Source organism: Bubalus kerabau, chromosome 6 (genome assembly GCF_029407905.1).
Source record: "Bubalus kerabau isolate K-KA32 ecotype Philippines breed swamp buffalo chromosome 6, PCC_UOA_SB_1v2, whole genome shotgun sequence".
NCBI lineage: Eukaryota > Metazoa > Chordata > Mammalia > Artiodactyla > Bovidae > Bubalus > Bubalus kerabau.
The window spans coordinates 96,260,745-96,286,548 of NC_073629.1; the positions used below are offsets into that span (position 1 = coordinate 96,260,745).

Here is a 25,804-nt window from a genome sequence, read left to right on the forward strand (position 1 = left end):
AGTGCTGCGTTGTAATCAGTTCTTGCTTGAAAGCTTTGATGAGTGACTGAAGTGCTAATACTCTGTGCTGTTGGTCATTTATCTTTTAAAAACTTTTCTCCTGTGCATGAGGCTTCTCCTGATGCTCTCCTACATTTTTTTAATTCGTTAGAACAATAGTTCTTTTCCAATACATAAGGAAATTGTATATAAATATCAAGGTCTCAAGAGAAGCCAACCAACTCTGAAAAATTTTTATATAATAATGCTGAGTGAATCTTACATAATAATAAAATCACAAAGTCTCCAAATTTTGCAGGAAAAAAAAACATAGACTATAACATGGAAAAAAATATGTATATCTTCATTTTCCACCTTAGAGTAGGGCATAATCTTACTTTATGATGATTCCATAGAAGTTACAGAGCACTGTAACTTTTAATACAGTGCTTGGCACTGTATTATATGTATGACTTCTTATTTAAGTAATATGAATCTAAGATTTGCTGTTATAACTTACTTTAGAAACCATTTTGCCATATCCTTAATTTGGGGGGAAGGGAAGAGAAAGGAAAAGCCCATTTTGACTCTAAAGCATATAATAGGGAGGGAAAAGAGGTAATATTGATTAATCCACAGACCAACTCCCAGAGTAGATAATATTGCCTTCACTTTATATGTGAGAAAACAAAGGCTCAGAGAGATTAGGGCTTCCCTGATAGCTCAGTTGGTAAAGAATCCACCTGCAGTGCAGGAGACCCGGGTTCGATCCCTGGGTTGGGAAGATCCCCTGGAGAAGGGAAAGGCTACCCACTCCAGTATTCTGGCCTAGAGAATTCCATGGACTATATAGTCCATGGATCGTGAAGAGTCAGACATGACTGAGTGGCTTTCACTCACTCACTCAGAAAAATTAAGATATCCAAAGAAACAATTAGTAAGCAACAAAATCAGGTTTATTTTACTCCAAAGTCTTTGTCTCACAATATTATGTTGATTACAATAATTCCTATTAATACTTTCTCTAATATGTTAAAATTTGGATACTTTATACCTCTTCTAAGTAACATTTTCAATTAGTAGATGGTGACAGGATGAAATTATGTAAAAACTACAGTATTCTAAAAATCAGGTGGGAAGCTTAGAGTCATGAACTTGTGGATGAATGCCTACTATTTTGAGGGATGAAATGACCTATCAAGGTAGAAGCATACTGAAAGAGGCCTTGGAGACGATGGTAATTCATACCAACTGTCTTAAACTGATTTCAGGGGACTTCCCTGGTAGTCCAGTGACTAGGACTCTGCCAGGGAGCCCAAGTTTGATCCCTGGTCAGGGAGCTAGATCCCACATGCCACAACTAAGACCTGGCACAGCCAAATAAATAAATAAAAATAAACTGATTTCAATTAAAGTAGTTGGAAGAGACAAAGGAAGATTGTATGATCATCAGTGTTACAGTGGAGATAAAGGTTATTGAAGCATGAACTAGCCCATTCTTGTAACAAATATTGATATATACTGTTTGGCAGTAGGTGCTAGGAATACAGATGTGATTAAAAGATGATTCTCCTACTAGCTGTCCAGGAGCACTATCTTGGAACAGAAAGTTCTCCATGATTTCTAAGCTCCCATTCCTTTCTCTGATTTTTTTCCAGCCCTTAATCTGAACCACTCTATCTAGCCCCCAGTTTTATATCAGATTATGTTTCCTGTTTGGCAGTGTTGATTTATCAAACCTGAAATATTCTTATTATCTTAAGGACACAGACCATGTCTTATCTTGCATATTTAGTAGACCCTCATAAATACTGATCAATTGGTAAAAGGCAGAACACAGAAAAAATATTATCTGCCATTTAACATAAATTTGTTCTCTTGTATAGTCCCTGGAAAATGAATCTTCTCTTTACATTGCTAGAGAAGAAATGTCTGCATTTGATAAGCGATTGGGTTAAATGTTCTCTATTCCCTCACCCAACTTAAAATAGGGTACTTAAATGTTTTTGAGTAATATTCTTACTCATGGTGAGAAGATAGCCAGTTACCTGATTATTGTCCCTCCAAAAAATTAGTATAAATTGGTCCCTGTAGATTAGTTACAGCCCTGTCATTAAACTGTCAGTGTTTCAAAGCATTTCCACTTGAATAATTTATGGATGACAGCGGGGAGATACTTGTGTTTTTTTTTTTAAACTCTGACTACTAATCTTTTTTTTTTTTTTTTTTTTTACTTTACAATATTGTATTAGTTTTGCCATACATCTACATGAATCTGCCACGGGTGTACGCATGTTCCCACTCCTGAACCCCCCTCCCACCTCCCTCCCCATACCATCCTTCTGGGTCATCCCAGTGCACCAGCCCCAAGTCTATTGAGACGATTTAGCAGTTTACTGTTACTGGTTAGTCTTAAACCAAAGACAGATGAAAGCTGCTTTTCAGATTAAATTTTCACCAAGTTTCATCTTGTGGTTTCTTAAATTCACCTTTAGTTTGGCTGTGTTCTTTAACACGCATGCATTCAGTATTTGCATTTGTACAGAGAGACATTATACTATTCTTTTAGCAAACAATTTGACAGTATTTATCACCAGTCATTAAATGACTCTATACTTTTTTACCCTGTAATTCCACTTCACAGAATTTTCCCTTAAAAATACTTTAAGAATTTTCCCAGTATTATTTATACTGATAAAAAAAAAAACTAAAAAGAAAAATCTAGCTGTAGGTGAATAGTTATGAATATGGTGACGTTACATCTACTCAATGGAATGTTATTCAGCCATCTGACTTGCTGGTTCATTACTTTTGTATAGGTGGCAAAAGGACTGTATCCAACTAAACACTGATTACCACAAAAAGAAAAAGATGTACTTGTGCAAAAGACTGATAAGAAATAGACAAATGTGATTAACATTGTGGTAAATTTGGGTATTGTGTGCAATTTTTCTTTGTTTTTATAAGAGTTACTGTCTTAGGTTCAAATTCTTTATTGACTGGGTAATACCTTCATATTAATCAAAACTCAAAATCGTAGAAGGGTACATAATGAAAAGTCTCCTCCTTATCCTTGTTTCTAAGTTACCTTTTCCAGGAGTAATGTCTTAAGTTTCCTATTTATCCATCCAGAGATTACTTTATACATAAATAAGCTAATATATCATCATTTTCCCATTTTACACAAATGGTAAACAGTATTTAACACCTTCCTTTTCCCACTAACATCATATCTTAAAAGAAACTTCATATCAGTTCATAAAGAATCCTTTCTATTTTATGACTACATAGTATTCCTTTGAATTCCGTAATATACTATAATTTATTTAACCATATCCTATTGGTTGTCATTTGGGTCATGTCCAATATTTTTCTATTACAAGCTTACAGTAAATAACTATGCACATATATTTCCATCTGGAAAATATATCTATAGAATAAATTCCCAGTTTTAGGAGTACTGGGTTAAGAGTTAGTATATTTAATTTTAATAGACACTGGCAAATTTCCCACAAGAGAGTGGGTACCAATTTCACTCCTACTAACAGCAAGCAGTAGTGCCTGTTTCCCTATAACCTGGCCAGTGCAAGGTATTACCAAATTTTATTTTGTGTTTACTAATCTGACAGATTAAAAAATGGTTTTAGTATAGTTTTAATTAGGAGCTAACTCATCATAGTATCCGGTCCCATCACTTCATGGCAAATAGATGGGGAAACAGTGGCTAACTTTATTTTTTGAGGCTTCAAAATCACTGCAGATGGTGATTGCAGCCATGAAATTAAGACGCTTACTCCTTGGAAGGAAAGTTATGACCAACCTAGACAGCATATTAAAAAGCAGAGACGTTAGTTTGCCAACAAAGGTCTGTCTAGTCAAGGCTATGGTTTTTCCAGTGGTCATGTATGGATGTGAGAGTTGGACTGTGAAGAAAGCTGAGCGCCAAAGAATGGATGCTTTTGAACTGTGGTGTTGGAGAAGACTCTTCAGAGTCCCTTGGACTGCAAGGACATCCAACCAGTCCATCCTAAAGGAAATCAGTCCTGGGTGTTCATTGGAAGGACTGATGTTGAAGTTGAAACTCCAATACTTTGGCTACCTGATGCGAAGAGCTAACTCATTTGAAAAGACCCTGATGTTGGGAAAGATTGAAGGCAGGAGGAGAAGGGGACAATAGAAGGTGAGATGGTTAGATGACATCACCGACTCAATGGACATGAGTTTGGGTAGACTCTTGGGAGTTGGTGATGGACAGGGAGGCCTGGCACGCTGCAGTTCATGGGATCGCAAAGAGTCGGTCACAACTGAGCTACTGAAATGAACTGAAGTCATTAGGAATTATTTTTAGTATCTTTTCACATGTTTATGAGCCATTACTGTTTCTGTTTCTGGAAGCAGACAGATATTCTTTGTTGATTTTTTTTCCCAGTTATTAAGGGTTCTTTATACATTAGGGAAGTTAGCCCTTTTTCTGTGGTTTCAAATTCAGAATTTTTTTCCAGTTCATAATTTATTTTTTGGCCTAGCTATGGTTTTCTTCCAACCATGTCAAAACTCAAAATTATCAGTTTTTTATTTTATGCTTCACTGTGCTTCAGCTATACTCACCTTTCAAGTATGCTAGATGCTTTCCAGATTTAAGGTCTTTGTGTTTGCTATTCTCTCTGCCTGGAATTCTCTTCCCAGAAGTATGTGTTCCACTTCATCCTTTACCTCTTTTGAATCTTTGATTAAGTATCAACTTTTAAGTTGACTTCTCTATTAATATTGCAACACCTCTTCCCTGCCTTGTTTTTCCTCCATCACCTGGAGCTCACAGATTTTAGTTTTGTCTCACATCATATTACACCTCACCTATACAGATGAAGGAAGTGGGAATTATCTTCAGTGTCATCACCTCAGGAGAGTAGACACTAGGTCCAGTGAATATGCCATTGCCCAAAACATTTAGGGGACACTTGTTTAAGAAATGCCTTCAGAGAAAGCTTAAAGGCTCTCAAAGAAAGAAGTCCTGCCTCCTAAAAGCAGTGTTTCTCAAAGTGTGCCCACCAAACACTTGAATCAGAAACACGTTGGAGGGAGACAGTTGGGAGCTTTTTAAAAAGACAGTTTCCTGGGCCTTACCACAGATCTATTAAATCAGAATCTCTCAGCGATGGGACTGAGGAATTTGCCTTTTGAATAAATTTCATAGGTGATTCCTAGGCCTTTAAAGCTTGAAAATCACTGCCTTTATAGTCAGTGTCTCTCAGCTTGTTTACCTAACTTACTTTGACCCAAAGACTTAGAACTATTTCAAAACCTCAAAGCCACCCTTAAAGGACAAAGGCACATATGCCAGTGGTGCTGAAGATCATCTCCAGAACTGAGCTGCACAACGGATAGGCATGCAGGCTTGGAGAAATGATTTTGTGGTAGGAGACAGTAGTCTTTAGCTGTTTTTGGTATGCTTGACAATGCTAGCAACGTTGTTAGGTCTCACTTTATATGTTATAGGCCCTTGGCTTTAACTTCCCTATTAAGGGCAAAAAAGGAAGAAGGGAGAATTCTGTGTTGGCTAGACAGTAGATGATCTCTAAGGTCCTTTCTATGTATTTTGTGTTCTGGTTTTTCTACTGAGCTGTACACATGTTTTTTAACAAACCCTGAACACATGAATGAATATGTATAACTAATGAGGCTTACTACTATAGCAGAAACCAAGTTTGGCTTGCTTTAAAAAGAAGAGCCTCCTTAAATCAAAGTGATTTCAAAAGATGTAATATAAAAAACAAACAAACCAAAAAAAAACCACTCAGCAACCCATACTGGAACAGTCCTATATTACTATTGAATGTGAATTTCTTCTACTCGATAACCTTTCATTTTGGAAAATTTAATGTGTTTAATAGTTCAAGGGTAAGCAGCCAGAAATTTTGATGCTGATTCTTCTTGGTTTCAAATTAGTTAACACTGTGTGTGTGCGCGCATGCACGTGCGTGCACAGGCGCATGCACACGAGCATGTGTGAACACTGTCAGTCAAGTATGACTGCGACTCCATGGACTGTAGCCCGCCAGGCTCCTCTGTCCATAAAATTTTCCAGGCAACTGGAGCAGGTGGCCATTTCTTACTCCAGATTATTTAATTTCATATTCCTTTTTAAGTGTGTAAAGTTTTATGGTACTACACAACCGCAGCATTTATAATTGTACTTCCTTATTTCCCAAATATCAATACCTGCCCTTTTGTGCTCTGAATGAGAGTGATAGCAGTGATTGTATTTGCTTCGTCAACAATTCTTTGATGCTGTGTCTTAATACACACAAAAAAATCTTTTAGTGTTGGCCCATAGGTATAAGTTATCATTTTAATCATGGAAAAAATGATAAAAATTTTAAATATAATTATGCATTTAATAATGATCAAATAGCTACCAATTTTAACTGTCTACCATGTTCTACGCACAGTTCTGAGTGCTTTCTGTATAAGAATGTTAAGTGTTTTAAAGTTGTGTTATTTCCACTTTATATACAAGGCTTCTTTAAACTTATAGATGTCACATTGAAATGTAATAATCAGGAAGCCTCACACAGAGTTTTTAACAGGTTTTTGGGGGGTTTTTTTGTGTTTTTTTTGTTTGTTTTTTAGCAAATGTGCCTCTTTACATTACCTGATATACAGTAGGTAGACAGTAGATGTAGAATTTCATCACCCTGTCCCTAAATTGCTGTGTTTCTTTTAGTATATAGTTTTTGTTGAAATACGATTTGAAGTTGATGACTTATGTAATTATGGGTTTGATTGAAAGAAACTAAACTATATCATGTTTTGAATTAAAATGAGATTACTTTTTCTCATATCTGATTTATTAATACTCCTGGTTTCCATTAACAGGATAGAAAAGATCTCTGCTTCAGAGGCTGAAAATTTTACTAATGATTAATATATGCTAGCCATCAGATGTTCTGTTTATTTTTCTCCTCAAACTTTAGATTAAAACCACTTCCTCTTATCTTTCCAGTTTTAGACTTCTAATAGCAAGAATTGGTGAATATAGCTTCTAATTATATTTTCTTAGGCATCCCCAGTGGCTCAGATGGTAAAGAATCTGCCTGCAATTCAGGAGACCCGGGTTCAGTCCCCAGGTGGGGAAGATCCCCTGGAGAAGGAAATGGCAACCCACTCCAGTATTCTTGCCTGGACAGAGGAGCCTGGTGGGCTACAGTCTATGGGGTCACAAAGAGTCGGACACAACTGAGCAACTAACACTTTCATTTTCTTTACCAAGGCCAGAGTTTGAGGCTTCCCACTCCCTATCCCCACCACCTCCACCACTACCTACCAACCCCTGGCCCAGGGAACAGTGAGTTGCTTTATTAATTCTGACTTGTTATTAACCATTTTACTTCATTCATTTTCTCAGCCTGTCCTTCTTCTTTTCCTCTTTCCCTCATTTTACCCCCTTAATAAGAGCATTCTTTGTCTTTTCAAATTTGTTACTTTAGCCTTTGGCTTTGGGGGGTTGATTTTGTAGTTTGTTAATCCCATTCTTCAAGTCAGTCTATGATGCATAGGTTGTTTGATTTATTAAAATATTTTACAATCAAAAAACAAAATCATTTCTTCTTGCCACAGAATGGTTACCATTGCTTCCCCCTTTGGTGTTTGAGATTGCAGCAATTCAATTGCTGTGGAAATCATTTATCTCTTCTTGGCAGCTGACTCTGATGAGCACCATTGGTAGTTAGACAAGTTTGCTGCCGCCTCTAGGTGCACTGGCACACTTTTGTGTTTTCAAAGGAAGAAAATACCACAGTTATGAGAGAACTGCATTTATTCTCTTAAAACCACTGGTTTTTCCCATGTCTGATTTTGCTATAAGCTTTTGAACTAGATTTCTGCTGCCAGTAGTGTTATGTGAATGGTAACTTTGTGTTGTGAATGATCTTGAGAAGAAGAAGCAGGGCCTCCCACCCATGAGAAAGATTTGATATTTGCCATTGTGAAGTTCTTGTAAATTGTAAAGGAAGGAACTGGCAAGTAGGAATTTTTTAATTGGGGGCTGTCCATTGGCGCTATGGGCTCTTGATGATTGCAATTTGAAAATTTCAAATCTTAGGAAGATCTTAGGAGCTAAGATCTGAATTCTTAATTAAGATCTGCTTAATTCAGATCTTAGGAAGATTAATCAGATTAATTAAAGTTTTAACAAAGTTTCTCTAATTACAACAAATTGCTAGTTAAGGCCATTGGAAAGCATCAACTGGCTGTGTGATCCCTTAATATTTCTCACCTACTGAGAAATGATTGGAATGATTTGCTAATACCTGGTAGAAAACTGATCACCTTGTTGTTTTGTAGTAATTGAATGGTTTAATGGTTAATGTGACCTTGAAGTCGGTACCTCCCTTGAATGTTTTATATAGTTTTGAAATTTATGTTGTAAATTTAAACCCAATTAAATACCTATATTTTCATAATTATTTTCCCATCTAGCTCATTTTCACAAAAAGAGGATTTGGGACGTACACAATTTCCAGGCAAAATTGTCTTGAAATCAAATTCCTAAAACTACTAAGCCAACCTGCCTGCCTGCCTCCCTTTTCTTCCTTCCCTCCTGGCTTCTTTTCTTCCTTCACTTTTTGCAGGTCTCCTCTTTAGCTAGTATTTAATATCACTCATGAGGCTAATGCTGTGATGGGCATCTACTGTGTGATATCCGCTTAATCCATTGGTGTGAAAGCAGCAAGGACTTATTTTCTCCCTTTTGTAGGAAACAGCATTCCAACTGTTTTTTGACATCTTTAATTTCAGAGGTTGTCAATGATCAGATGAGGGTCAAGATTGACTTTGAAATATTTTAGTAGTAAGCAGAAAGGAAAATGAGATCTAACTTTCTAGTCTCCTGATCTACACATCTTCACTGATGAATTAAAGCTGTATGTGTGTGAATTTTGGTATAGAGGCTTAGGCTGCATCAGCACCTTTTATCTCATAATAGTTGTGAAATGTGAAGATCTGAATTTTCATGGGGGCACTGATATTTCATGGTCAACAATGGGTTTTTTAAGGCCTTGTCATTGCAGATTGCCATGAGATCTGGTTATTGCTGCTCTAAACGTGTGTATGAACCTAACTCCCAATGAACTTACTGCAGTGGTGCTAACTTGTCTTGACACTCTTGCCAACAGTTCCAGTGGCCCTGTGTGTGGTCATAGCCTAGGTTTTTGTGGAGGATTCAGCCTAAATTTCTGGGATAAATTTCTATACACCAGAAATATATTGGTTTTAAAAATTAAGTGGTTTGATTCTGTTTTGAATTTGGATATCAAATGAATCTGAGCACATGACATTTTAATGCCGTTTGTCTTTTCAAATAGATTTACTTTCTAATGCATGTGACGACAGGACTTTGCTCATCAGCTAGAACATACATTTCAGAGGAGTTGTTACCTAAAATATTATCATAAGGCATGAGAAAACACACGATTTAAGTTGCCTTTCATGAACATAATTAAGAATTAATAAGCCAGTACCAGTGGCTAGTCCCCAGAATTTCCACTGTTTTGCCTTTTGTGACCTGTGTTATTAAAAGTCCATTATTTTTACAGACTTTATTAAATTGGATCTTATTAAAGCATTCTATATTTGCATTTGGTCTTTCATAATTCATTATTATTATGACATTTACTTTTTACGATCAGATCTGAAAACATATCATAAGCTACCCTTTTCTCTTGAAAGAAATGCTAATTTCAAACAGTCCTCTAATAGAAGAGAAAAGCTTTATCAGTTTTTTCATTTATTCCAGATCGTGTTAAGAATACTAATGCTAGACTTCGGTATGCTAATATCTCTGAGCTTTTTTTGGTCAAAAGCTTAGAATTATTATTTTTATCCCATACTAAGTATGAAACTAGAAGACCTGCTACTACTGGAGAAAACACAATTCTAAAGTACAATTCTTTATTCTAAGGACCTGCAAAAATGTTGCTGAATCCTGTTTAGACTAGGATGCAGCTTGTCAATTTAACTTTTACTACCCAGTATTTGTCCTCTTGAAGAAATTCTTTCCTCATAAAGTTCTTTTTGTTTGTTTTTTTTCTGATAGTTTAGGATAACACAGCTTGTAATATTTAAAACTAAGAATCCTATGCTGTCAGTCCTACTCAGCACTTAGGTGTACTGCCTGATTTTCTGCCTTCTGATAATCATTTCTGATGTTGATGTCTGATAATCATTTCTATTCCATTTATGATGTAGTTGAAAACTTAATATAGTCAGATTTTACATATTGATATCAAGCAGACTGTCTAATTTAATATAACTGAATTTTTTCAGTTATAATAATTATAATAAGATTGAATTTTTTCTTTGGTTAGTAGTAAATTTCTTAAATTCTGAAATGAAGCTAACTTTGGATTTTGTCTCATTTTAGATTTCTGACAATGTGCAATAGACACTTTGGCAGTGTTGTTGCCCAAACCATTCGGACTCAAAAAACAGATCAGTTTCCACTTTTTCTGATTATTATGGGAAAGCGATCATCTAATGAAGTGTTAAATGTGATACAAGGTAAAGTACATTCAAAAGAGGAGTAGAGTGTCTCCTTATTTATGTGATAACCTTATAATATTTAGCATCATAGCTGAAAGTTATTCTCTGTATTGGTGAATATCTTTGCATTTTGAAATATAGAACATCCTGAAGAAGAATATCTTCAAAAAGTACAGGTGCTATGAAATATGAAATATGCTACATAAAAATCCAATAGAAACACCTTAGTAAAACTGCACAGCCCTTGGGATATAGGTTAATCATGTTAACTATTCAAAATTGCTAAGTTTTCTAAAGTAGAAATTAAGTCATTATCTGTCATCAAAGATGATGTCATATGTGTATGTGTGTGTGTCTGTGTATACATATGTATATTTCTTGCTGTGATTTTGATTGGTTGAAGGAAATCCTTATGTTTAGTTATCTGGAAAAACTTGTGACTGGGTATTGTGAATTGAATAGTTCACAGTGGCAGTTGTTTTTCCTTATTTGTGTGAATCTTTGTCTAGAATGCAACCTTGAGGTGTGAAGCCATAGGATGCCTGTCAATTTAATCACAGTGCACATTCTTTACCAAAAAAATAAGTGTTTTTTTTATGTTACTAACATACCCTAAAGATTAGTATAAAAAATTACCTTATTCGTGGCAAAGCTTAAATTGAAAACAGTTTATTTTTTCTATGCCACAGGGAAAACAATGTTTCAAGTGCTCCAAGGTGTCTGAAATACTTAATTTCTGCCCCTATTTAAGCTAAAAGTTTGATAGTGGTTAATGCAGTGAGGAAGGGGTGTAACTTCTAGTGCCTTTCAAACTCAAATAAAGCAAAACCTCCAGTATTTTATGTTTTCTCTATAACTAGAGCTTTCACTTTCGTAAACAGTGTTAAAGAAGACCTGCTGGGGGACAAATTATATAGATTAAATAGATAATGTTTCATTTCAGTTTTCCTGTCAGGGGCAATGTTACAATAGCTAGTGGTTCTCAAGGATGGTCCATGGACCCTAAAGGTCCCCTAGACCCTTTCAGGGCATCTACAAGGTCAAAAATGTTTCCATAACAGTAATAGACTTTTTTTTTTTCTTTTGCGTTTTTTACTGTGTTGACATTTGCACTGATGGCACAAAATCAGTTCTGTTTAAAATTGCTGGCACCTTAGCACAAATCAGGGCCATGACCCAGAACTGTACTGATACTTTCCACCTCCATGTATGTACATTAAAAAAAAATTATTTTATTAAATATTAAACCTTTTTATAGTTTATGTGACACAGTTGGGAAGACATTTCTCTAAAATGAACAAAATGACAGCCTGTTACTGCAAGCTTTAGAACAAATAACATTTGTTGCCAATGATAGAAATTTGGGTTTTTGAGCAAAAAGTTAGAATGTCCTCCACCATTTAAGACTGACAGCTTAAATACTTTCCTGGTGACATCAGTGGTGGCACTAATAAATGTGATTTTTTTTTTTATATCATAAAATTAGCTGTGTCAGCATTCAAAAGAAATGGATTACTCAATGAACCAATATTTTCCAGATGACCAGTGTGTAATGTTATAAACTCATGCATGAGTAACAGACCTGTTCAAAGGGCAAAATAGACCAGTGGATTTTAATGTAACACAGTACAGTAAGTTCACTGATACAGTTTCCGGTTCCTCACATACCTAATCTTAAAAAAAATCCCACCTGTCAGTTTGGGAGTATTAAATAAAAAATCTGTAATTACCTATTAAAATACTCCTCCCTTTTCCAACTATGTATCTGTGTGAGGCCACAATTGCTTCATAAATTTCAACCAAGATGACACATTATAACTAGTTTAATGTAGATATAAATATGAGAATCCAATTGTGTTCTATTAAGTATAACATTAGAGAAATTTTCAAAAATGTTAAAATAATGACATTCTTCTCAGTAAATTTTTCTTTTTGGAACATATAGTCATTTTTCATAAAACATGATGTTTATATTAGCAAATTATGGGTTTATTATTGTTACTTTTAAATGGATGGATAACTGTATTTTAGATATTTCAGTTTTCATTTCCAACACAGTGGATGTTGGTAACCATATCCACATAAACAAAAATTCTTCAGGGATCTCAACAGTTTTTAAGTATATAAAGAAATTCTTTTGCAATAAACTATAACAAATAAATTGTCCCTGAAATGCATCAGCTGATACTTTTCTGCATCTTGGATCATTAAGGGCTTAGGTATAAAGTACCTTCAAGTACAGTTTGGCAATGAGTCTGTAAATCAGGGTCAAAGCATAGTTGATAAGCAGTAGCTTTAAGCCTAAAAATTAATGGCCATGATGTAGTCACCTATTCAGGGGACAACAGAGGACAAGATGGTTGGATGACATTGACTCAATGGATGAGTTTGAGCAAGCTCAGGGAGATGGTGAAGGACAGGAAAGCCTGACATGCTGCAGTCCACGGGGTCGCATAGAGTCAGGCATAACTGAACAACAACAACAATAAAATTATAATATTTCCCCAATGATGATTCTAGTACCTTTACAAAATATTCATGCCCCATGCTCTCTTAGTCACTATAGTTTACAAATAAGAAATGGAAACCCAAAGATTTGCCCAGTATCGAAATCTACCTTGAAGTTACTCTTACTAAAATTTTACTGTTTATTGTATCTGTCACAAGCAGTGATGCTGTGTGTCCTTGGTACCAGGCACTTTATATTATCTCTAATTCTTCTAAGAACCCTACAGAGGTAGTGTTATCTTCATTTTGCAGATAAGAAAATTTATTGTTTCAGAGCTATAGTCACGCCCTCTTTTCATATTCACTTGTTTACTAAGTGAGTATTTATTAAGCCCTTGTCATGTGCTAGGCAGTTTCTAGGTACTAGATCATGTAAGAAGTAGAACTAGGGTTAGAACTCTGACTCTAAAACCAATTCTACTTCTTGGTAATGTTATACCACACCAAGATAATATTTGTTCTTTAGCTGATTTATGGAGAGAGTAGTGCTCAGTATGACCAGATTAGATTATTTCTTTGACTAGAGACCAAAACTTCCCCCTAACCCCATGTTGCCAGTGATCATAACGAAAACTGGGCAAGGACCATTGAAGGATCATGTTAGGCAGATGGTACTCTGGAAGAATACAAGCAAGGATGCTTGTTATGTATTGTCTCATTGGTGGTCATTCCATTAAGGGACTAGAAGACACCTTTTGAGGCCTTGGAGAAAGACAGGCTTTTTTGCCTGTTGGTTTGAAAGAAGAGAAAAATTGCTATATCTTTGTGGATCTTCATGATTTTCTCTCTTGTAGATGTATCCAAAGCAAATAGCAAGACTCAATGCATGCAAAAAATGGCATATATGTGCTATATGTTTGTTATGGACTTGGAATAAAATAGCATTCCAAAAAATCAAACATTTTAAATATCCTGTCCATAAAGATTATATAGCATAGTTATTTGAAGGGAAATATTTGCAGCTAAAAGGGAAAAATACCATTTAGGGGAAAACATTTTTTTTCCCCAGAAATTGAATTACTATTTGTTTCACCAAAGAAATTTTAGTAGAAGATAATTCTAAGTAAACAGTGTGCTAAAGTGGCAAAGAAGACAGGCTTTTGAGTCAGACTCATATGGTTTCAAATCCTGGTCCTGTAACTCAACCAACTTGACCTTGTTTAGTCAGGTTACTTGAGCTCTGTAAGCCTCATTTCCCTTCTCTTTACTATCAAAATCATAATTCCTTCATAGAATTGTTATACAGATTAAATGAGATTTTGTATATATAAACCTAATCATTTAACCTAATCACTGGCTTACAAACAAATGGTAGTTGTCACCAGTGTTGTTAAGTACATACGTTTTCCTAATTTGAAAGATACTTTTTTCCTTGTGACTTGGATATTCTAAATTGTGCCAAAAATCTTTATAAAGAGACTGTTCTCACAAATCTAAGTATTCTGAAATTTCAACTGCCAGTGTACTGCCTTTCTTTCTTATTAAAAATAAACTTTTCAATGCAAGCATTGAATGTCTTTATTGGCATGCTAGTCTGTAATTCTTTAGGCTGTAGTTATTCCTTACTGATTAATTCTAGAGCAACTTCCCATTTTCTAACCTTGATGTAAAGTTTGGCAATCTTGGTATTGTTGCTAGGTAACACAACAGTGGATGAGTTAATGATGAGACTCATGGCTGCAATGGAGATCTTCACAGCCCAACAACAGGAAGATATAAAGGATGAGGTAAGGTGAAAGGTTAAGTGGACATTTAATAGAATTTTGATGAGATAATTTGTCAAATGGTGATGTTTGCCTATGTCATGATAGATAAACAAGGCATTGATGAAGATGCATTTCTACATGAACTGAGGATTTTTATGCCACTGAATTTACCTTTCAGTCCATTCTTTTCAGGACCCAAAGAGCCAACAATTTGTTTAACTTTATGAAGTTATTCTTTGCTAGATTTGCAATTTACAGGAAGCGAATTCTGAAGCATGTTTACAGGAGAAACTATATAGTGCAGTACTATTATATGAGTATTTCACTCCCTTTTAAGGTCCTCTTACTCTTTTTGAGATTGATTACCAATAAACACATTTTACATATGAACATATTTTTGAATCACTGTGAGAATTAGTGAAAAAGATCACCAGAATTCTGAATTTTGTGTCTCTCAAACATTTAGATGGCATAGATGACATGGGCATGGAACCTCAAATAGAATAATAATGACAGCAATTTTGATAGTATAATAGTAGTCAACATATACTGAATATTTATAATGTAAGAATCAGTTCAGTTCAGTTCAGTTGCTCAGTCTTGTCCAACTGTTTGCGACCCCATGAATCACAGCATGCCAGGCCTCCCTGTCCATCACCAACTCCCGGAGTTTACTTAAACTCATGTCCATTGAGTCGGAGATGCCATCCAGCCATCTCATCCTCTGTCATCCCCTTCTCCACCTGCCCCCAATCCCTCCCAGCATCAGGGCCTTTTCAAATGAGTCAGCTCTTTGCATCAGGTGGCCAAAGTATTGGAGTTTCAGCTTCAACATCAGTCCTTCCAATGAACACCCAGGACTGATCTCCTTTAGGATGGACTAGCTGAATCTCCTTGCAGTCCAAGGGACTCTCAAGAGTCTTCTCCAACACCACAGTTCAAAAGCATCAATTCTTTGGTGCTCAGCTTTCTTTATAGTCCAACCCTCACATCCATACATGACCACTGGAAAAACCAGAGCCTTGACTAGACGGACCTTTGTTGGCAAAGTAATATCTCTGCTTTTGAATATGCTGTCTAGGTTGGTCATAACTTTCCATCCAAGCAGTAAGTGTCTTTTAATTTCATGGCTGCAAGCACCATCTGCAGTGATTTTGGAGCCCAAAAAAATAAAGTCTGACACTGTTTCCACTGTTTCCACTGTTTCCCCATCTATTTCCCATGAAGTGATGGGACTGGATGCCATGATCTTAGTTTTCTGAATGTTGAGCTTTAAGCCAACTTTTTCACTCTCCACTTTTACTTTCATCAAGCGGCTTTTTAGTTCCTCTTCACTTTCTGCCATAAGGGTAGTGTCATCTGCATATCTGAGGTGATTGATATTTCTCCCAGCAATCTTGATTCCAGCTTGTGCTTCTTCCAGCTCAGCATGTCTCATGATGTACTCTGCATAGAAGTTAAATAAGCAGGGTGACAATATACAGCCTTGACTTACTCCTTTTCCTATTTGGAACCAGTCTTTTGTTCCATGTCCAGTTCTAACTGTTGCTTCCTGACCTGCATATTGGTTTCTCAAGAGGCAGGTCAGGTGGTCTGGTATTCCCATCTCTTGAAGAATTTTCCACAGTTTATTGTGATCCACACAGTCAAAGGCTTTGGCATAGTCAATAAAGCAGAGATAGATGTTTTTCTGGAACTCTCTTGCTTTTTCAGTGATCCAGCGGATGTTGGCAATTTGATCTCTGGTTCCTCCGCCTTTTCTAAAACCAGCTTGAACATCTGGAAGTTCACGGTTCACATATTGCTGAAGCCTGGCTTGGAGAATTTTGAGCATTACTTTACTAGCGTGTGAGATGAGTGCAATTGTGCGGCAGTTTGAGCATTCTTTGGCATTGCCTTTCTTTGGGATTGGAATGAAAACTGACCTTTTCCAGTCCTGTGGCCACTGCTGAGTTTTCCAAATTTGTTGGCATATTGAGTGCAGCACTTTCACAGCATCATCCTTTAGGATTTGAAAGAGCTCAACTGGAATTCCACTAGCTTTGTTTGTAGTGATGCTTTCTTTTTTCCTTTTTTTTAAAGTTTTTTTTGTTTATTTTTGGCTGCACTACATGGCATGTGGGATCTTAGTTCCCCAACCAGGGATCCAACTCACACCCCCTGCAGTGGAAGCACATTCTTAACCACTGGACCACCAGGGGATTCCCCGTAGTGATGCTTTCTAAGGCCCACTTGACTTCACATTCCAGGATGTCTGGCTCTAGGTGAGTGATGACACCATTGTGATTATCTCGGTCGTGAAGATCTTTTTTGTACAGCTCCTCTGTGTATTCTTGCCACCTCTTCTTAGTATCTTCTGCTTTCGAAATGCAGTACTTGGATGCAGTCTCAAAAATGACAGAATGATCTCTGTTCGTTTCCAAGGCAAACCATTCAGTATCACAGTAATCCAAGCCTATGCCCCAACCAGTAACGCTGAAGAAGCTGAAGTTGAACGGTTCTATGAAGACCTACAAGACCTTTTAGAACTAACACCCAAAAAAGATGTCTTTTTCATTATAGGAGACTGGAATGCAAAAATAGGAAGTCAAGAAACACCTGTGCTAACAGGCAAATTTGACCTTGGAATACGGAATGAAGTAGGGCAAAGGCTAATAGAGTTTTGCCAAGAGAATGCACTGGTCATAGCAAACACCCTCTTCCAACAACACAAGAGAAGACTCTACATATGGACATCACCAGATGGTCAACACCGAAATCAGATTGATTATGTTCTCTGCAGCCAAAGATGGAGAAGCTCTATACAGTCAGCAAAAACAAGACTGGGAGCTACCTATGGCTCAGATCATGAACTCCTTATTGCCAAATTCAGACTGAAATTGAAGAAAGTAGGGAAAACCATTAGGCCATTTAGGTATGACCTAAATCAAATTCCTTATGATTATACAGTGGAAGTGAGAAATAGATTTAAGGGCCTAGATCTGATAGATAGAGTGCCTGATGAACTATGGATGGAAGTTTGTGACATTGTACAGGAGACAGGGATCAAGACCATCCCCACGGAAAAGAAATGCAAAAAAGCAAAATGGCTGTCTGGGGAGGCCTTACAAATAGCTGTGAAAAGAAGAGAAGCGAAAAGCAAAGGAGAAAAGGAAAGATATAAGCATCTGAATGCAGAGTTCCAAAGAATAGCAAGGAGAGATAAGAAAGCCTTCCTCAGCGATCAATGCAAAGAAGTAGAGGAAAACAACAGAATGGGAAAGACTAGAGATCTCTTCAAGAAAATCAGAGATACCAAAGGAACATTTCATGCAAAGATGGGCTCGATAAAGGACAGAAATGGTATGGACCTAACAGAAGCAGAAGATATTAAGAAGAGGTGGCAAGAATACACAGAAGAACTGTACAAAAAAGATCTTCATGACCAAGATAATGTATTAATACTTGGCACTATTCAAAGCACGTTTCATGTATCATCTCATGATTCTTAGCACAATCCCACAAGGTTGCGTATAATTCAGAGTTCTGGCTGGAACAGGTGATGTTTTCAAACTAGATTATTGAGAAGAGTTTAATAAGGCAACTATTTATACAGATATGGGCAGAGTTTATAGGAGTCATCAATGGATAGTGTACTCTAGGGCTAAAGGGAGCTGTTAACACCTTTAGGCCTGAAGGCCTAGGAAAGGGTAGTATGTGGAGACGATTGTTTCTTTCAGGGCCAGTCCTTTTGAGCTGCTAAGGAAGAAACTAAGGTATAGCTTCCCTTCCCTATTATACTTACGGTCTCCTGCTAGTACCTTCTATTGACCTAACCCAACTAGCAACTGAAAGGCAGGCAAGAGAACCTCCCTGGGCAAAAAGCTAGGTAGAGCATGAAAGTGAAAAGTGAAAGTGAAAGTCGCTCAGGCGTTTCTGACTCTTTGTGACCCCATGAACTATACAGTCCAGGTAATTCTCTAGGCCAGAATACTGGAGTGGGTAGCCTTTCCTTTCTCCAGGAGATCTTCCCAGCTGAGGGGTCAAACCCGGATCTCCCGCATTGAGTTGGATTTTTTTTACCAGCTGAACCACAAGGGGAATCCCAAGAATACTCGAGTGGGTAGCCTATCTCTTCTCCAGTGGATCTTCCCGACCCAGGAGTTGACCAGGGTCTCCTGCACTGCAGGGAGATTCTTTACCAACTGAGCTATCAGGGAAGCTCAGGTAGAGCATGGGTGAAAGGAAAGTGAAAGTGTTAGTTGCTCAGTCTTGTCCAACTTTTTGCGACCCCATGAACTGTAGTCCATCAGGCTCCTCTGTCCATGGAATTCTCCAGGCAAGAATACTGGAGTGGGTTGCCATTCTTTTCTCCAGGGGATCTTTCCGACCCAAGGATTGAACCTGGGTCTCCTGAACTGTAGGTAGATTCTTTAGCATCTGAGCCATCAGAAACTGAATGGGCAAATGGAACATAATCCAACACAGATTGGTACTGTCATCTCTAGTTTTCAGATGAGAAAACTGAGAATCAAAAAGGTTAATTTACCCAAGGTCAACACAGCGAGTAGGATCTATGTTAATCTCAAGTAATTATTAGTGCTTTATCAGTCAAGAAATTTCTGGATTTGGAAAGCAATCTAAAGGTAAAATATGAAACAAATATTATCATCTGTTAATTTGAGATGCTAAATTCATATATCTATCAAATTATTCTTTTTAATTTTTTCTTCATTTTTAATTTTTAAAGAAAGAGTTACATAGAACAAATAAAGGAGAGTTTGATTTTTGAGCAATAATATAAAGTTTCCAGGTATAATGAGTGTTTTCAATACAATACCCTTTGGCTATTACAAATGGGAAACATGTAAACAATTTCAGTATAACCTTTAATATTGTATTTAACTTTATTTTTTTGTCTCTGTCTTCTGTTAGACTTGAGTTTAAAAGCAAGGGTTATATCATATTCATATTGTAACTCTGTCTTGTAATAGTTTGGGCTTCCCTGGTGACTCAGTGGTAAAAGAACCTACATGCCAGTACAGGAGACATGGGTTTGATCCCTGAGCCTGGAACATCCCCTGGAGAAGGAAATGGCAACCCATTCCTGTATTCTTGCCTGGGAAATTCCCGTTTCCTCTCTGGTAAATGCCACAGAGGAACCTGGTGTGCTATATAGTCCATGGGGGTCACAAAAGAGTTGGACTCCACTTAGCAACCAAACAGTAACAAACTTCTCACAGTGTTCATTCAGTTCAGTTCAGTTCAGTCACTAGTAGGTACTTAAAAAATGTTTGTTAAATGACTAAATAAATAAATTATTAAACTTATATAAAATAATGTGACTTTAAAAAATAATACTTAATTACAGTGGTATAAAACCTGATGTATTCACATTAACAAATATGAAAGTTCAGAGTGCTATAACTAGAAGTTTAATACTCAATAGGTTCCTTCTGTTGCTGTAAAAATTTTGTTTGTAATTTTTCCTAATAGTGTTTCATTTACTCTGAGGGAAGGGTAATTGGAAATATGGTAGAAAGATGTTTATCTGTTACTTTATAAATTGACACTGACATTTTGAAATTATGAAGTACTGTACTTAGTTAGGAATTTGTAATAATTGGTGTGTTGCCATTCAAGATTACATTTATCCTGGAATAGAGGCATTGATTGACAATAATGCACTAAACGCATTCTTCAGCCATTTAAATCTTGAGTCTCATTAGTACTAGATTTACAGATTATGTTGTATAATAATACGAATGTATAATATTTGCATGCATATTCCCAGTTCATTCTTTCATCTTAATTTGTGTTCCTTGTAATTCATTGGTAAGGAAATTGACTTTAATTCCTTTAATACTGAGCACAAAATTTAATATGAAGGTGACAGGAAATGTCTAAGACTCCATATAATTGAAATTTTTTATTGAAATTTAACTGCAAGAGATAAGGGTTTCTCCTTGTTTTTAGAGTATCTTCATGAAAGTTATCCTTCAGGTCATAAGTAGAATTCCTAAGAAAAGCTTTTCTAAGTTTAAAATCTTCTCCTGGACTATGCATAGATCATGATTTGGTATCTGCTGAGTAAGTGATAAGAAACACTGTCTCTTGTAATTGTAAATTTGGCTCTACTTCTTTAAAAGTTTCAAATAAGACTTAAGCATACAGTTAAAATGGAATTTGTGAGCAGGTTTGAAGGATGACTTCCTAGGCCTGAATTTATTTAAACTTAACTTTGATTCACTTATGTTCATCACTTCAATGATACCATTGTATTAGTTCAACCAGAAATGCCTATATTATAAAGCTTTTATTAAATAGAACCAAGCACAACCTATATATTAATGACTCATTCTTCATTGGCTCAGAATGAACTAACCTCTTATGTCATTAATTGTTCTGTCTCTAACCAGGAAGTATAAAGTACATGAGCCTCTGTTTTGACAGAACTACCTCTTCATAGCTTTATTCATAGATATTTTTGTTAATGGTATTAATTTGGTTTTCTAAGTGTTTACTGAGCATCTATGAAAGATACAGCACTGGGCTCAGTCCTGGGGACAGAGAGGTACTTTGCTCTAGTGAAGTGAAGTGAAAGTGGAGTAAAGTTGCTCAGTTGTATCCGACTCTTTGCGACCCCATGGGGTGTAGCCCCCGAGGCTCCTCTGTCCATGGAATTTTTCAGGCAAGAGAACTGGAGTGGGTTGCCATTGCCTTCTCCAGGTGATCTTCCTGACTCAGGGATCAAACCCGGGTCTCCTGCATTGCAGGCAGATGCTTTACCAGCTGAGCCACTGATCTCCCTTTAAACTAATGCTTTCTCTAGTAAAGAGCTGTATCATTCATAGATGGTCAGTAAACACTTAGAAAACCAAATTAATACCATTAACAAATATATCTACTAATAAAGTAGTGTATTATTATATTGCTATCTATTTCTTCCTTTAGGTCTGTTAATATTTGTTTTATGTATTGGGTTGGCCAACCAAATATTTAGGTGCTCCTTTTTTGGGGTACATAAATACTTTAAAAGGGTTCTTCATCCAGTGACTTTTCTACATAGTTAGTCCCCAATCACAGCAGATGATGTTTTGTGTCATCTTGCTTGTATATTCATTTCATATTCTTTCGCTATGCACCAGATGTAGGGCACCAGTAACACAGTTGTAGCAAGACAGACAGGGTCCTTGGACTTACCACCCAGCATTTCCAATAAGTCTATGAAGCTGTCAGGTAGATGAAGCCTCAGGAGCACCTATCCAGGGCAAGCTAGGCATGCTGTGTAGGCAGCTTGACATGGAGCACACAGAAGGGCTCTTGCATACTGCCAATGCAAGCTAAAAGGCAGGTAGAAGAGATAAGAAATAAGGTAATAATAGTAGTCATTCTTCAAGTTTGTGCTACATGCCAGGTATCGTTCTAATCTCTAAGGCAATGTTTTTCACTGTGTTTCCCAGATTACTGGTGTACTCAGCTATCTATCAAGGATTACAAGCAGCTAGTTTGAACAAGCAACATAGTCAGTTTTGTTCACATTTATTTCATATTTTGAAATATAAGATAAATTGCAGTATCCCTCCAAATCCTGTTTCATTCGTTGTATCTTTTACAATTTATTAGATTACTCGTGTATTACAAGGATTGCATTGGTTGTTTAGTCTTGACAAATACTCAGTTGACTGCAGCAGTTGGTTTCAGCTTCCATACTTTCATGTCATTCATGTGTTACTGTTAAATTTACGTTCATATTTTCTTGCTTAAATTAGTTATATTCTTAGTTCACCAGAATTTTTCATGGCTTACATGTGGTTCATTGAAGCATAAAGATAATGATGAAAATACTATAAATGAATACTGTAAATCAGGAGACTTCCCTGGTGGTCCATTGGTGAAGAATCTGCCTTCTAATGCAGAGAACACAGGTTTGATCCCTGGTCAGGGAATTAAGTTTCCACATGCTGCAACTACGAAGCCCACAGACTATGGAGTCCACACACCACAGGTAGAGAGAAGCACATATGCTGCAATGAAAGATCTTGGTGTGGCATAATCCCATGTGCTATGTGCCATAACAAAGGCCCAATTCAGCCAAAAATAAAAAAATAAAATTAAAATAAATATTTACAAATACTGTAAATCAGTATAGATGGTTGAAACTAGTTCAACATCAGTGTAAACATAATTGGGAGAACTCTAATGCTAGCATAGAAAATGCAAGGGAACTTACTGTTGATATTGATGATTTCATACTGGCCTCGATAAAAGAAACTTTTGACTGAAAAGTAAATATATGAATATAGTTTGTGTAGGAAACACAGTCTGTTTACCCTAATGCTACTGCTTCTCTGTTATAAAATTTTTCATAAAAGCACAAAGCCTTCAGAGTTTTTGTTTCATTTTTAAGTAAAGTCCAGTGATCTTCCACTCTGTTAAAGCAATAGATTTTTTTCAGGACAAAAGAAAAAGTAATACTTACCATTAACACATTTTTTAAAATCATATTGCTTACCTCAGAAAAGTAACCAAACCACAGAGGAGAATTTGCTTACAAATGGCAGTCTTTGAGGTAAAAATGGATTCAAATTCTACTGTTGCAAGAAACTTGTAAATCCAGCTACAACAGAATTAACAGTAAAAAAAAAAAAAAGAAAAGCCCAAACAATAAAGCAGAATAAGTTCTGAAGGAAGTAACTTCATCAAATGGCACTATTGGATGGCATGCAGTGGCAATAGGATGGTCTGTAGAAGAGCAGAGACCACACTGTGCTCACTGTCTTGCTGTGTTGTTTTTCAGTCCCTAAGTTGTGTCCGACTCTGTGACCCATGGACTACAGCATGCCAGACTCATTTGTCCTCCACTGTCTCCCAGAGTTTGTTCAAATTGATGTCTGTTGAGTTGGTGATGCTATCTAACCATCTCATCCTCTGCTGCCCCCTTCTCCTCTTGCCCGCATTCTTTCCCAGCATCAGGGTCTTTTCCAATGAGTTGGCTCGTCACATCAGGCAGCTGAAGTATTGGAGCTTCAGCTTCAGCATCAGTCCTTCCAATGAATATTCAGGGTTGATTTCCTTTTGGATTGACTGGCTTGATCTCCTTGCAGTCCCAGGGACTCTCAGTAGTCTTCTCTAGCACCACAATTAGAAAGCATCAGTTCTTCAGTGTGCAGTCTTCTTTATGGTCCAGTTCTCACATTTGTATATGACTGTTGGAAAAACCATAGCTTCAACTATATGGACCTTGTCAGCAAGATGATGTCTCTGCTTTTTAATACTCTGTGTAGGTTTGTCAAAGCTTTCCTTCCAAGGAGCAAGCATCTTTTAAATTCATGTCTGGAGTCACCATCTGCAGTGATTTGGGAGCCAAAGAAAATAAAATCTGTCACTGCTTCCACTTTTCCCCCTATCTTTGCCATGAAGTGATGGTACCAGATGCCATGATCTTAGTTTTTTTTTTTTTAATGTTGAGTTTCAAGCCAGCTTTTTCACTTTTCTCTTTAACCCTCATCAAGAGGCTCTTTAGTTCCTCTTCACTTTCTGCCTTTAGAGTGGTATCATCCACATATCTGAGATTGTTAATGTTTCTCCTAGCAATCTTGATTCCAGCTTGTGATTCATCCAGCCTGGCATTTCACATGATGTACTCTGCAAATAAGTTAAATAAACTTGATGACAATACACAACCTTTCCCAATTTTGAACCAGTCAGTTGTTCCATGTTTGATTCTAACTGTTGCTTCTTGACCCACATACAGGTTTCTCAGGAGACAGGTAAGGTGGTCTGGTACTCCCATCTCTTTAAGAATTTTCCACAGTTTTTTGTGATCCACACAGGCATAGGCTTTAGTGTAGTCAATGAAGTAGAAGTAGATGTTTTTGGGGAACTCCCTTGCTTTCTGCATGATCCATTGAATGTTGGCAATTTGACCTCAGCCTCTTTGAATCCCAGCTTGTACATCTGAAATTTCTTAGTTCACATATTTTTGAAGCCTCGCTTGAAAGATTTTGAGCATAACTTTGCTAGTATGTGAAATGACCATGATTGTACAGTAGTTTAAACATTCTTTGGCATTGCCCTTCTTTGGAATCAGAATGAAAACTGACCTTTTCCAATCCTGTGGCCACTGCTGAGTTTTCCAGATTTGTTGACATACTGAGTATAGCACTTTCACAGCATCATCTTTTAGAATTTGAAATAGCTCAACTGGAATTCCATCACCTCCACTCGCTTCGTTCGTAGTAATGCTTCCTAAGGCCCACTTGACTTCACACTCCAGAATGTCTGACTGTAGATGAGCGATCACACACAATCATGGTTATACAGGTCATTAAGACCTTTGTTGTATAGTTTTCAGTGTATTCTTGCCACCTTTTCTTAATCTCCTTGGCTTCTATTAGGTCCTTACCATTTCTGTCCTTTATCGTGCCCATCCTTGCATGAAATATTCCTTTGATATCTCCAGTTTTGTTTTTTTTTTTAAGAGGTCTTTCCCATTCTTTTGTTTTCCTCAATTTCTTTGCATTATTCACCTAAGAAGACCTTCTTGTCTCTCCTTGCTATTCTCTGGAACTCTGCATTCAGTTGGATATGTCTTTTCCTTTTCTCTCTTGCCTTTCACTTCTTTTATATCCTCAACTATTTGTAAAGCCTCCTCAGACAACCACTTTGCCTCCTTGCATTTCTTTTTCTTTGGGATGGTTTTGGCCACTACCTCCTATACAGTGTTATGAACCTCTGTCCATAATTCTTCAGGCACTCTGACTATCAGATCTAATCCCTTGAATCTATTTGTCACCTCCATTGTATAAAGGATTTTAATAAGGTCATACCTGAATGGCCTAGTGGTTTTCCCTATTTTCATCAGTTTAAGCCTGAATTTTGCTGTAAGGAGCTCATGATCTGAGCTAGTCAGCACCTGATCTTGCTTTTACTGACTGTATAGAGCTTCTCTATCTTCAGCTACAAAGAACACAGTCAATCTGATTTTCTCTTCATGGATCACAGACTTTTTGTGGCAATGGAGCTTGTGTAACTCAGTGAATCTATGAGCCGTGATATGCAGGGCTACCCAACATGGATAGGTCATAATG

General features: G+C 36.8%; 1 protein-coding gene across 1 annotated transcript in view; it reads left to right on the forward strand.

Annotated features, from left to right (window-relative positions):
- The window catches only part of FAF1 (Fas associated factor 1), a 505,390-nt gene that overhangs the window by 384,947 nt on the left and 94,639 nt on the right, over positions 1 to 25,804 (forward strand). The window contains exons 14-15 of the mRNA XM_055585945.1: positions 10,400 to 10,536; positions 14,665 to 14,753. Coding sequence (XP_055441920.1) covers positions 10,400 to 10,536; positions 14,665 to 14,753 — 226 coding nt within the window. The remainder of the gene's footprint in view (positions 1 to 10,399; positions 10,537 to 14,664; positions 14,754 to 25,804) is intronic.